The sequence below is a fragment of the Tremella mesenterica genome (assembly GCF_000271645.1).
Source record: "Tremella mesenterica DSM 1558 unplaced genomic scaffold TREMEscaffold_5, whole genome shotgun sequence".
In the NCBI taxonomy this organism is placed as follows: domain Eukaryota; kingdom Fungi; phylum Basidiomycota; class Tremellomycetes; order Tremellales; family Tremellaceae; genus Tremella; species Tremella mesenterica.
Window position 1 is genome coordinate 499,767 of NW_006711229.1, and position 12,411 is coordinate 512,177.

General features: G+C 44.1%; 4 protein-coding genes across 4 annotated transcripts; 3 read left to right on the forward strand and 1 right to left on the reverse strand.

Moving 5' to 3' along the window:
- Window positions 1–220: 220 nt before the first annotated feature.
- TREMEDRAFT_62224 (uncharacterized protein) lies at window positions 221–1,463 on the forward strand (the record flags this gene model as incomplete). The annotated part of the gene is made up of 2 exons (XM_007004564.1): window positions 221–845; window positions 1,042–1,463. 2 exons carry the CDS (start codon window positions 221–223, stop codon window positions 1,461–1,463), a joined length of 1,047 nt encoding a protein of 348 aa, XP_007004626.1.
- A 1,526-nt stretch (window positions 1,464–2,989) lies between these two features.
- TREMEDRAFT_62225 (uncharacterized protein) lies at window positions 2,990–7,248 on the forward strand (the record flags this gene model as incomplete). Its single annotated transcript, XM_007004565.1, has 2 exons — window positions 2,990–4,237; window positions 4,285–7,248. 2 exons carry the CDS (start codon window positions 2,990–2,992, stop codon window positions 7,246–7,248), a joined length of 4,212 nt encoding a protein of 1,403 aa, XP_007004627.1.
- Window positions 7,249–8,711: 1,463 nt separating this feature from the next.
- TREMEDRAFT_62226 (uncharacterized protein) lies at window positions 8,712–10,067 on the forward strand (the record flags this gene model as incomplete). Its single annotated transcript, XM_007004566.1, has 7 exons — window positions 8,712–8,917; window positions 9,074–9,096; window positions 9,146–9,171; window positions 9,198–9,328; window positions 9,374–9,598; window positions 9,759–9,912; window positions 9,966–10,067. 7 exons carry the CDS (start codon window positions 8,712–8,714, stop codon window positions 10,065–10,067), a joined length of 867 nt encoding a protein of 288 aa, XP_007004628.1.
- A 208-nt stretch (window positions 10,068–10,275) lies between these two features.
- TREMEDRAFT_17281 (uncharacterized protein) lies at window positions 10,276–12,146 on the reverse strand (the record flags this gene model as incomplete). Its single annotated transcript, XM_007004340.1, has 6 exons — window positions 10,276–10,362; window positions 10,677–10,848; window positions 11,040–11,258; window positions 11,429–11,521; window positions 11,662–11,826; window positions 12,019–12,146. Coding segments are annotated over 6 exons (864 nt in total), but the record flags the coding sequence as incomplete, so codon positions are not given.
- Between the last annotated feature and the right edge of the window lie 265 nt (window positions 12,147–12,411).

The window sequence follows — 12,411 nt, forward strand, 5'->3', positions numbered from 1 at the left end:
AAGTCAAAATTATTGAAAAAAGTTGTGTTTTCGATCGAAAGTGGCGAAATTCGAAAATGTTAAAATGTGGCGATTTCAAGCGCGAGGATCAAGATCGACAAAAACGATCAGAAACCCTTCATACTCACTCAAACTTAACATCATAGACGCAACTTGCAACTTGATTCATTACGGGTATTGATAATCCAAGTGTTCAAGTGAAGGTGGTAAAAGTTACAAAATGTCTATCAGTCCAATCAGGACCACTTCATCTACTCGACAATCTTCCCTTGTACAATTCCTCAAGCAAACTCCCTCTAAACCAAGCCCATCAACTCTCAAGCGCGACATCAACTCTCCCATGTCCTCCGATGAACAATCTAGCCATTCAAGGACATTGAAAGATCTTAAAGAAAAAGAAGAAGAAGAAGAAGAAGCAGAAGAAGCAGATGAAAGACCACAAAAGAGACCCCGTCTCTCAAGTCCTTATCCTCCACCCGATCATCCGTCTTACCATCTCCCACCTTCTTCAACATACAATCATCCTTTTCCCATTTCCCCCGTTCCTCTTTCACTCAAAGATAGTTTAAAGTTCAATACTCTCCCGATAGTGATCAATAGCCCACCTCAGTTGGATTTACTTTACTTTAAGAGATTCATCGATCCATGTGTCACGAGAGAGTTGACGAGGTATTTATTGGAGGAATTACCATGGTATAGGGTCAAATACACGGTGAGAGGTGTGAATATCAATACACCTAGATATACCACGGTGTTTGGGAAAGATAGTACGGATAAACCTTGGAATGGGTACAAGGTAAAACCTAGGGCTATACCGGAAATCCTGCTTTTGTTGATGCGTGAGGGTGAGTTTGTTTTATCGCTTGACCGTTCAGCGTCTTCCTTTCCTTCCTCACCCACTCCGACTTCATCTCCATCTTCCCCTTCGGATCATATATGAGTGTCATGACGTATTCTGACATTGCCACGAGCGGGAAGATACACAGATCGAGACGGAGGTGGGGATTCATGGGGATGTCAGGGCATGGGTTTGACATTCAGTGGAACACGTCACAAACTCGACATTCAACTTCGCTCTCGTCAATTACTACTCATCCGGAACCGATTCTATATCTTATCATTCTGATTCTGAATCTTTCCTCGGTCCAGAACCTACAATCGCCAGTCTGTCTTTAGGCGCTCCGAGAGATTTCCATCTGCGTCATGTCAAATACAAAGAATTGGGAATCGGAGTGGAGAAGATGGTGTTGCATGATGGTGATATGGTAGTGATGCGTGGTAAAACTCAAGAGATGTGGCAACATGCTATCCCGAAAAGGGCGAAAGCGGAAGGGAGGATCAACATAACGTTTAGGAAAGGTGTGGTACCGTATGCCACGGTGAATTATAATACGTATAATGTGGGATCTGGTGGGATATATCGATGGGATGGGAGGGAGATGAAGGAGATGAGAAGTGGATGAGTTGGTCTTGCTTGCTTCTCCTCGAGCTTCCCTTCCATCATTTCCTCTCCCAAGCTTCTATACCTGGGCTCTGACTTTATGGTATCGTTGTGGACTGTGAGCTATGGCCCGTGGGTGCCTGTTGGGATTGGTTGATTGGAGCCGGTGAGGATGAACGATACTGGTACAAAGTGTAGCATAGACCTTGAGGCAAGAGACAAAGATGCGAGTGTGTGGAGCTGCCTGCCCTTCTAGCCTCGTTCCTAGTGCCTGTCCATCAACAGGGTGAGCACTAGGCACTTTATCCCAGCGCAAGCATAACCAGGCATGAGAGCCCGACTTGACGGAGTTTATTTCAGTTACCCCGCGTGCACCAGTCGTACCTGAATTTGGCGCTAGTCTAGGTTTGGGTATGAAACCCTGAGTGTGGGTGGGTTAGCGTCTGTGTCTCTCTGCGGCTGCCGCATCCCGATCTCGTTCTCTTACTCGTCCTCCTTCTCCTTCTCCTTGCTCCTCCCCTAACGGACACATGTACATGGTGTTCCCTCCCTCCCCCTCCCCCCTCCTTGTATCCGTGTCATGTCCTTGAGATAGCGATCGTGGTAGTGTAGGTGTGGACAAAGTGTCGTTGATCGTTGTACGATTGAGTGACTACAAGTTACCATTATAACCTCGTGATATCGTGGCACCTCGACTACTGTATCAACTCTACTCTTGTCCAAAGGTCGATCATCTCCGCCTTTCAATCCATTCCTATCCATCCCTTGCTCTTTTCATATACCTTTAACCACCCCCCCCTTCTCTCATCCTGTCACTCTCCCTTCCTCCTTTATCCTCTCCTCATTCGCATTGATCCCCAAAGGCAGCCACTCGACCACCCAACCAATAGACAAGACCATTGAAACAAGATCATCGTCAACGGATCTTTTACCTTAGTTGTAATTGTGACATCTTCCCTACCATCGGAAGAGATACAACGTGAAAGAGAATAAACTGTGACATTTCATCACCACCAACATCCCGTATGTCTCACTCGGGTTCGATACCGATTCCAACGTCTACCTCGGTACGGAGCGGGAGGTCAACGGAAGGCAATGGATTTGGTTTTGGACTTCCGAATGCCGTAGCTGGACCCAGCTCCGAGGGACAGGTAAATAGACGTAGGAGGATCAGTACAAGTCCTGAAAGAGATATGTGAGTTTTTCATTTACCCTTCGTTTCATCTTTCGGTGACATCTTGATCTCGTCATCATCTTCATTTCTTTGTGTTTCTCAACAATAGTGGTAATTAGTTGTACCGCGGTACCCCTACCTTACCTCACCTATACTTCCCCTTTCAGACTTTTATTCCCCAACATGGTCATTTGTCACGTTACCAAATTGGGATTGTGGACATTCCACTCTTCTGGTCATACCTAGACTTTATCGGGATATAATCAACCGGTGGCCAGTCGATATTAAAAACTTCATCTTTTCTCTTCCTTATAATATTCAATACTGACCATCTCCTTAGTTCTTCATCTTCTGCACCTCCTACACCTTCAGTCATGTCGATGACACATCCACCACCTTATATTCACACACATCATCCTCGACGTGGTTCTCTCACTCCGATAGGATTACATGTCATCTCACCCGTTCCACCAGCAGTCGCCACTCCTTATGGTCCAGTCTTCACTTCCATTTCACCGATAAGAAATGTAGTTTTCAGTCCACCAGGTCTTCCGATGGAAATGAGTCCGTCACCTGGGAGAAGAGAATCCACCACAAGTTCAAATTCTACTCTCACTCAAACACGACCTTTCATTTCTACACCACAACCCTTCTCTCCTCCATGTAACAGAGAGAGAAGAAGATCTTCTCTTTTCCCAACAGCACCAAGTCCTTCCAGTTATACTCCTTATCCTCTCGGATTTGATGCTCAACCTCGTCGCGCATCCCTTACTCCTTCAATTCCCAAGCTTGTCCCACCATCGCAAACCCCCGCACATGCCAAAGGACGCGTCAACTTACGACCGACCAGTAGTGACGGCAACGAGGGTCGTGTAGGACAAGCAAGGAACTCGAAAGCCTTAAACCCTCTTACTGGCGAGAAATTGGAAGACGAGTTTGGTCGTCGTGGTAGTTTACCACAATTGCATTTACATCATGGCACGTGGAGCGGACCCCCTCAGAGAATCTGGAATCCCTCGCTCGCACCTCAACGCGGAAGCTTCGGTGATGAAGGAGCTTTACCAAACGAAGATTATAAATTCGGGAGTATTCCTCATGAACCTTCTGCCGCTACCGCTGCTCTCAGAGCTATCGCACCTACCAAATCAAGAGGACCAAGAGCTCAAGACGTCTTTCAACAGACAGAGGAAGCAGAAGCAGAGAGACAACGTAAAGCTTTTATCGCGGCCACGTTCGGAGATGATGGAAGAAGAGCGAGGGCTAGGTTGAGCCTGGGTGGATCACATCACACTTCATCAGGGGGAAGTCCGGGTAGTCCACGGAGACCAAGTTTGATGTTATGGGAACGACTCGGTATGGTTTCCCTCAAAGGAACTGAGGAAGGATCGGTTTCCGCACCGGCTATCAACCTCATAGCTCCTCCCGATCCGCCGCCGGAGGAAATGATACCAAGACGAGGCAGTTTACCAATCGCCATACCGATCATGGGTGGGAATATCGGAAGGAATAATTCCAGACGTTCAGCAAGAGCACAGGAGATGGACATCTCACGAACATCACCTGGGGAGAGTGATGCGGAAGACGAAGAGACGCCAGATTCGGAAGAAATGTTAAGGGATGAGGTACGTTTTGAACATCATATCCATGGAGAATAATGCTGATCAAACAGAATGACTCGTCGAATAATCTGACACGACCATTACCTCCTTTACTTCCCCTTTCCGACCCTGGTCCTCGTCATCTTCCATCCACGTTAGCGCTTCACAGAGCAACCCACCTTTTACATTCACGAAATCTTCAATCTGTTCCTCTGCCACATCCTCTCCCACCATCACTTCATCCTCCCGCTCCTGTCGATCTGACGGAATTCGACATCGATTTCATCCTGGCTGGATCTCTGTCACAACTAGGTGACGAAACGCAAATGAATCAACCAGTCGACATCCTGCATCCTCGCGAACCTTTGGCCGAAATGCCTACTCCGACCTTGAAACTAGGAGCCGACGAAGAAGATAGTTTCGCCCGATTTGTAGGTAAATTCGACGATGAATATGGAGATCGAAGAGGAGAATGGACATTCAGAATATGTTCTTCTCCTCCTGATTCCTTTCATTTCACATCTCTCGATCCTGCCGATCCCCAAACCAAAACTATCAGATCAGAATGGGAAGCTCCCAGTGCTGGGAAATATCAACTTTTCTCTAATGGAGAAGTCCGTTCTATCCAGACTGGATCCATTTGGCGTGTGCGAAGGACTCAAAGTAGGGAATACGAACTGGAACAAATTCAACGTGGTGTCGTTCCTGTTCAAAATACCTCCATTCTGACGGCCATCAGACCGACGATTATCGTCTCGAACGACGGGTACGTTCTGACAGGAAAAGCGACACATAAAGAATATGGAGGAGCTAAATCTCGAACTTTCACCAGAGATTCAATGGAGTATCCTTTCAACAATATCCGTTCTCACCCCAATACCGGATCACCAGGACGGTTGAGAGTGAGTATATCGGAAGCTTCTCCTTCTGGACGAACAAACAGAATCGGGTCGACAGATTACACTTTGGGTACTTCGACAGGTGGTAGGATGTTATCATCTAGCGTACCTTTGACAGGAACGATGGCCATGCTCATGCCTAAGAAAAAGAGACGACCTTCGAAAGATGTACTAGGGGAAGGGCAAAGAAGAGGTAGAGAAGATGCGACGGAAGATAGACCTAGGAAAGCCTCTACGTCAGGTAATAACATGAGGTCTAAATCGAAAGATCGAGATAAACAAGATCGTAATGCTAAATTGAAAGATGGAGAAAGAGTAGAACAAGATTCCAAATTCAGAGATGGGGAGAAAGTGGAGGATGACAAAAACAAGAAGGAAAAAATCGGTTTCTTTAGAAAAGGAATAATGGCAAGTATAAAATCATCTTCTTTCGTAACTTCTTTCGAAGAGCGTAAAATTCAAAAAGAAGAGAAAGAAAGGGAAAGGGAGAAAGAAAAGATGCAATCTCAATCTTGGGGAGGTTATACTGTTCATCATACTCCTACGTCAAATTGGTCAAGTAAACAAAACCAAGTTGATCTTTCTAGACAACCTACCAATATTCCGAAAATGGGTATGGAACTCGACCCGAATCATCCGTTCGCTCCTAGTCTTCCCAAATCGACTGGTATCCGGCAATCACCAAAAACGACACTTTCGAATCTTCCTAATTCCACTGATTCTAGACAATCAAAAATGACACAGGATCAGGTGGATGGTCGGCGTTTGATCAGAGCTAGGAGTAGACCACCATTACGGGTTGGAGGGCAAACTACATCCAACGTAGTGTCGACTATTGTCGGCGTTGCACAAGTGGGTCAAGTTGGACTAATAGGACATCTTGGATCAGGAGCACAAACACAACAACTTGGAGTTTCAGCTTCAAAAGGTCCAGAAAGAGCTTTCAGTTCATCCGCCATTTCAGCCAGTACGTTCAGCTCCAGCAATACAGAAGATCGCCATCCCGGAAGTCTTGGTACGACAGTGGAAGAAGAAAGACAAAGTACTTTACATACTTCTGATAACGAATCTGGATATAGAGAAGGGAAAGGATGGAAAGGTGTACCTGAAGATGCTGTGGCGATGATTATTCCTATCGAGGAGACTCCTACTGTTTCTCCCACTTCCGAAGGATTGGTCACAGATACGACAACTTCGGCCTTTGGAATTTCTGTCAATCCTCTTCATGAAGATGATAGACCTGCTCTTTCCTCCATGACTTCGACAATCTCGAACAATATACTCCTTGACAATGGTCCTGACATACCTCTTCCTCCCAGTACCTTCAACTCTACTCCCAAGATACCTTTACCTCTCAAGACTGAAAAACATACCAAACAAGCTTTATTGGTATGGTATGTCCCCTTCAACTCTACCGACGATGTACCTCCTCCATCACACCCTATTCCTCAATCTTCTCCCAGTCTTCCTTCTACACCCCGAATGACAGAACCGACTCAACTTTCCTCTTTACCTAAATTCCAAAAACTGTTAAGAAGGCGAACTAGTAAAGATCAATTCCGACATTCTTCAGCCCCGACTCCTTCCAACATTTTCACTTCCACACCTTCTAAACCGAAACAAAATATGGAAAAAGATAGATATCTACCTCGATCAGATTCTGAATCATCAATAAAACAACTCCAACCTCTTCCATTCAGATCATTCAGGATAGTAGCGAGAGTTGTCGATTTGGTAGATTTAAATTCTGAACCTATCAAATCTGAATCAACAGATCTTTTCATTGAATCAAACGATATTCATCAACTAAAGTCATCAAGGAGCCCGGAAAAGGATCTTGTGAAAGAAACATATGAAGGAGGAATGAATATTGGATCTGATGGAGATGAAAGGATAAATGCAATAACAGCAGGAAGAAGTTTCCCAACTGTCATAGCTGTTTGTCATTCTAGATCTCAAGGAGTCGAATTCGTTTTGGAAGGTTTGGATAGATTGGGGTTTTGTAATGGTGAAAGTGCCTGGGGACCTACTGGTTATGAAGAATGGAGAGGAAGTGGTTTGAGTGAAAAGGGAAGAGAATTGGTGGACGTTTTATGGGCTGGATGTACGGGTCTTATGGGTTTGATGGGTGTTTGAGAGAATCTTTTCGTCATGATTACTTCTTACACTTCCTTTCGGTACCACCTTCTATTCAATCAAAAGCATTGTTCTCGGTCCGTTGACGACTTCGCTTCGTTTAGGCATTCGACATGGTCCCTCAATGGATATCTTCCGATTATGGTCCCGATTCCATTCCTCCGATTATCATCCTGTCTCGTGTGAAGATTTATCGGCCGACAAATGTTGACTTCGAAGTGGTCAGCTGGTCAGCTCGAAGTCCCAAGGGCGGGCTTATGACGGTGAGAAGGTCGATGTGGTTCAGCTTTTTCTAGGGGTGAGTATATGTGAGAAGAGGTAGAGATAGATGGGAAGTAGAGAGTTGTGAAGGTGGATTCATGATTGGGTCAAGCGAGTCACGAGGTGATCATACTTATAGAACAGAAAGTTGGGTGTGGAAGTGAGTACTCGAGTTTAGGATGATAAGAAAGTGTACTTGCGGTTGGTGGTTTATTGGTTCAATTTTGTATCGCTTAGATAAAAAGTGTTTCAAGTTTGAACAAATTCATGCATGTTGTGTCATTAGTCTTATACTTACGGTCTATCATTCTACTCTCCTCTCTATCTCTTTTATCCCATAAGCTTAACTTCTAAGGTACTCATCGTGGAGGGAAGAAGAAGCGGGAGGGTTGTATTCGTCGTCATATTCAAAAAGTACCTTTCTGATCTTTTCATGAGATCAATTCCATTGCGGAATCACTCCTTTTGACATTGACTGTATCTCTTAAAACACAGTTGATACATGATACATGATATCATGCCTCGTTGAAACAACATGTCCTAAGTGACTCGAGTCCTCGAGAAGCCTTCCAATTTAGGGGGGGTCCTTTGTCCTACGTCATCACATCTTTCTCGTTTTTCCAATCTCCCCAGGACCAAGACAACTCACTGATCACTGATTCATCTTTGTCACAGTACTCGTACACGTCTAACGAGTGAGACTCATTCTATATTCTCAGACAACGACAACACCCGAATTATCAGGTCGTAATTATCACTCAACCCCTAAGCACTCTACTAGTGTTTGATTTGAACTTTCTAAGTGGGTCATTAGGGATAAACTTTGAAAGGTTTTTGGATCAATCAGGATTTGACACTTCATTCTTCCTAAGAAGTAGAGTAACATTACACTTTCAGTTGGGTTTTGGTGAAAATACGAGTCGAGTATTGAGAAAGATAAAAGTCAAGTATTGAGAAAGATAAAAGTCAAGCCGAGGAAGAATCATCTACCAGAAGAAAAGAAAAAGGAAACATCAATTGATACATATCAACATCAAAATCGAAAAGAAAATACATAAAGTACCCCGTTCACTCTGGACGAAGAAGACAGTCGGACAAAACGATAGTACATTTTCCGTAAGAGGAAGATCGAAAGAAATCAAGAGGAGAAGAGTGAACAACATACCAAACAAAAACATCAGAAAGATCCTCGTACCAAAACTATGATCATATCATTCTTTTTCTTAATCTCAATTTTAATCCTCTATACTTCAGCTCAAAACCTTCCACCACCATCATCTAACGATGATCCTGCTCATGGGAATCACGGATTACATATCTCTGGTCAGAATTCTACCAATGGGACTTTCTCAAGTACCATCCCGGTCGTTTGTTATGAAGGTTGTTTGATTTACGTTGGTTATTATACGTGAGTCAAATTACCCTTTTCTTTGCTCTTCTTTTTCCCGTCACGGGGCATAATATATCTATCTGTATTCTTGACCTGATGATACCTCCCTTTCTTGTATTGGAACTGGATATGTTGTGTGTATGACTTGGTTCACTCAAGAGGGAATTGGAGTAGAATTAAAATACCATTTCGATCGTGTGAGTTAAACCGGGAGAAGAATGGGGGAGAGTTATCTCTACAATGGAGATATTGAGAGAAAGAGCATAATGGATGTGAGTGACTGGAGGAGATATGAAAGAGAGGCAGACGCACAGAGGATGAGAGAGAAGAGAGGGGAGAGAGGGAAGAGAGGGAAGAGAGGGAAGAGAGGGAAGAGAGGGAAGAGAGGGAAGAGAGGGAAGAGAGGGAAGAGAGAGAAGAGAGAGAAGAGTGGGAGCAAAAATGAGAGAAAGAATAAAAGTTAACCCCTCATAGATCATGTTACCTAACTACAAACTCTATAAATTGTACACCCGTTTGTACAGGTGGGAATTATACAGGTTTAATACAATGTCTTAATTGTCGTATATCCAATGGAGAACAAGATTTATCAACAGAAGAAGCTTTAGCAGAATTAGAACAAGTCAACCAAATTTGTAAACAAGCAAATGTTACAGGTTTCGTACCTCTCAGTACAATCAGTGCTGTAGTCACCACCACGTGAGTTTCTTTCTCTAACTACTGATATTCCATTTCTCTCTTCTCTCTCTTCTCTTCTCTGGATACACCATTCAGTTTTGAAGATAACTCGTTCATACTTCTCTATCGACGACTCAAGTGGTTTAGTCTGATCATGTTTTTGAAAAATGTTGATCCTCAGAGGTCCATTCACTACCACAGCTCAAGCGCCTTTGGAAATATGGACAGGTCTTTCTTCTTATGTCGACCAAATCACAAATCCTCCTCCTCCACCGACCACTACCACCAGTTTAAAGACAGGTAAAACACCGGTGAACCCTTCTGCTACCGTTTCTGTGAGTCAAACTCAGTCAATGGATATGAAATATCATGTTGAGATGACAATCAGTCCAGCAACAATAGCGCGAGGAGTACGATTCCAAACAGCAGGGAGCTTTGGATCACGTCAGGTATAATCTTCATGGGTTTGACCATTGTTTTGACCGTTTAATGAACAAGATATGCTGAGATTTTTTGGAATATGTGAGATACGAGTACGTTGAAATGATGTACGGTTTGTTGGGTTCCAATGATGAGTAAAAAGGGACGTATGTCATACATGCATATAATACAGAGTCATCTCCTCGTTCTTGAGATCAGCACATTTCGCCTGCTTGTTGCAATACAGTGGATGGACGAACAAAAGAGAAAGAGAGGGAGAAAAGGGGTAAAAAGACTGACCGTTTCTTAAACCTCTCATACACTTGATCATCCGTCGCTTGCTCATGCCGGGGCCGATCGGGTTTCTCCCGAACCGGAGGTAATTCTGCAGGTAAGAGTCCAGCGGCTTGGCGTTTAGCATCGTGCAGCCCGAATCCGTCGGGAGGGAGTCGATATTGGGGACGATAATCTGATGTCAGTTGAAACTCTAAACATCTGACTTGGTCGGCGCGTGATGCCTCTTAAGGGGAAGTCCTCGTTACCGGGTGGAGTGAGAGTGCAGACACTGAGACGAGATACGAGATAGGATGCTTTTCAAGGAGGGTAAGTGTAGACTGTCAAGATACGTCTTCTGACCGAGCTGATTAGGTGATGAGACGATAGAGATACGACTGTTGACGATGAATAGTTCAGAGAATGAAAGGTATAGAAGAAGGTATATGATCTCACATCGAGCCGAAGAAAAATCCTCATCTTCTGCTTTCTTCTTAAAAGGTGCACTTTCAGCTTTTCGACTTTCCAACATCTCTCTTTTGGCTTTTTCAGTAGCTTCGATATTCCGTAAACGGTTTCTACTCATAAGCGGAGCCGACCACAAGTACATGACTAGAAATCAAATGACGTTCCCGTGACTTGTCCCAAGCATATTGCCACTTAATGACATTTCCCTATAGCAACGTGTAGTTGATACACAACTGACGAGTGGTTCGTTGGTGAGAGGATTGTTGATCAGAAGATAGAAGGAAACAAAATCAAAACTCACTCCATGCCCAGATCCACTTCCGGTATAGTAGTTAACATTCCCATGGAATTTGTCAAACTCCCTTCTTCTTCCAACTTCATATTCTTTTCTATCTTATACTTTTTAGTCACCTCGAGTAGTTCTGATTGAGGATCGAATGATTCGTTTTGGGTATTAGAAGTTTTCGATGCCGCTTCGGCTCCACGACGTTTGTTTAATTCTTTTTCTATAAATGCAAGCCTTGTATCAGCTTGACGTCATGTCTTCTGACTCCGAGTTTATTGCTCTCTCACGGTGTCCGGACTGATTGCGAAGAGAGTTGTCGTTTCCCATCAAACAATTCCAGAAAGGATGTGGAGAAGAGAAAAGACGGGAAGGAGTCAAGGTCATGTAAAAGAACGATCACTCACATGTGCTTATCCACGTCCAAAGCGTTGGTCTGTTGAGTAAAGTTATTCGTCCTGATGAGTCTTTTGGTTCTCTCTGTTTCGTCATCAAAACCTCTGTTGTGTCAGCTACGGATGAAATCAAAGATAAACTTATCACTCTGATCTTGTAGAGAAGAATGAAGAAGTGGACAACAAATACAGTACGGAGGCTCTGTGCGGTTGGGAGGGGAGAACGAAATGTGAACAATACCTACTCTTCCATCATCTTCTTCCGTTGACTTTGCAACCCATATCTCTCCGCAGCATCACCTTCAGGTCTCTTGCCCTTTCTGTCATCACCCCTATTGAGTTTCTCAAGATCTATACCAGGTTTAGGTCGGCGAAGTTTACGGATCAAGATGAGTTCTTCAATGTTCTGTCTAGGGTCGAGGTAAGCGTCATTCTCACTCTCCTCTTTCTATGCAACAGCAGAATCTCTTTGTTTGTTGACAGAGTCTGTATACCATGAGCAGGTCATCATGAAGTAACGCGGCGCGATCACCTTGGAGTGAAAGATATTCACGGAAAGGGAAGGGAAGGGAAAGGAAAGGAAAGGAAGAAAGATCACTGACGTGGTATCATCATCCTCTTCTACCCCATCTCTCACTTGATTCGTATCCGAAGGCCCTGCTATGGCCTCTTCTTCTCTTTCCGCAGGTTTCTCCCTCACTGAAGTTGGCCTCGTACGTTTCTTGAACATGTTTTGTAGAAAGATGAAACAAGTTGACAGCTCAAAAGTTCTTAACACTATGTATGTATTACGTAAACATACCCTTCCACCAAACAGTTGCCTCCTTCGCTTCTTTTGCATCCTACTCTAACTTTGTATGCCCCTGTCTGCTCTTAAGTACCTAGTATTCTCCATGTTCGGTAGCTTATCAAGCAAGTCGACCTCTACTTCTAGAAATACTGATAAAGCTCTTCAGGCACCTCTGATCCGTGACTCATCCCGATATCCCCATGAT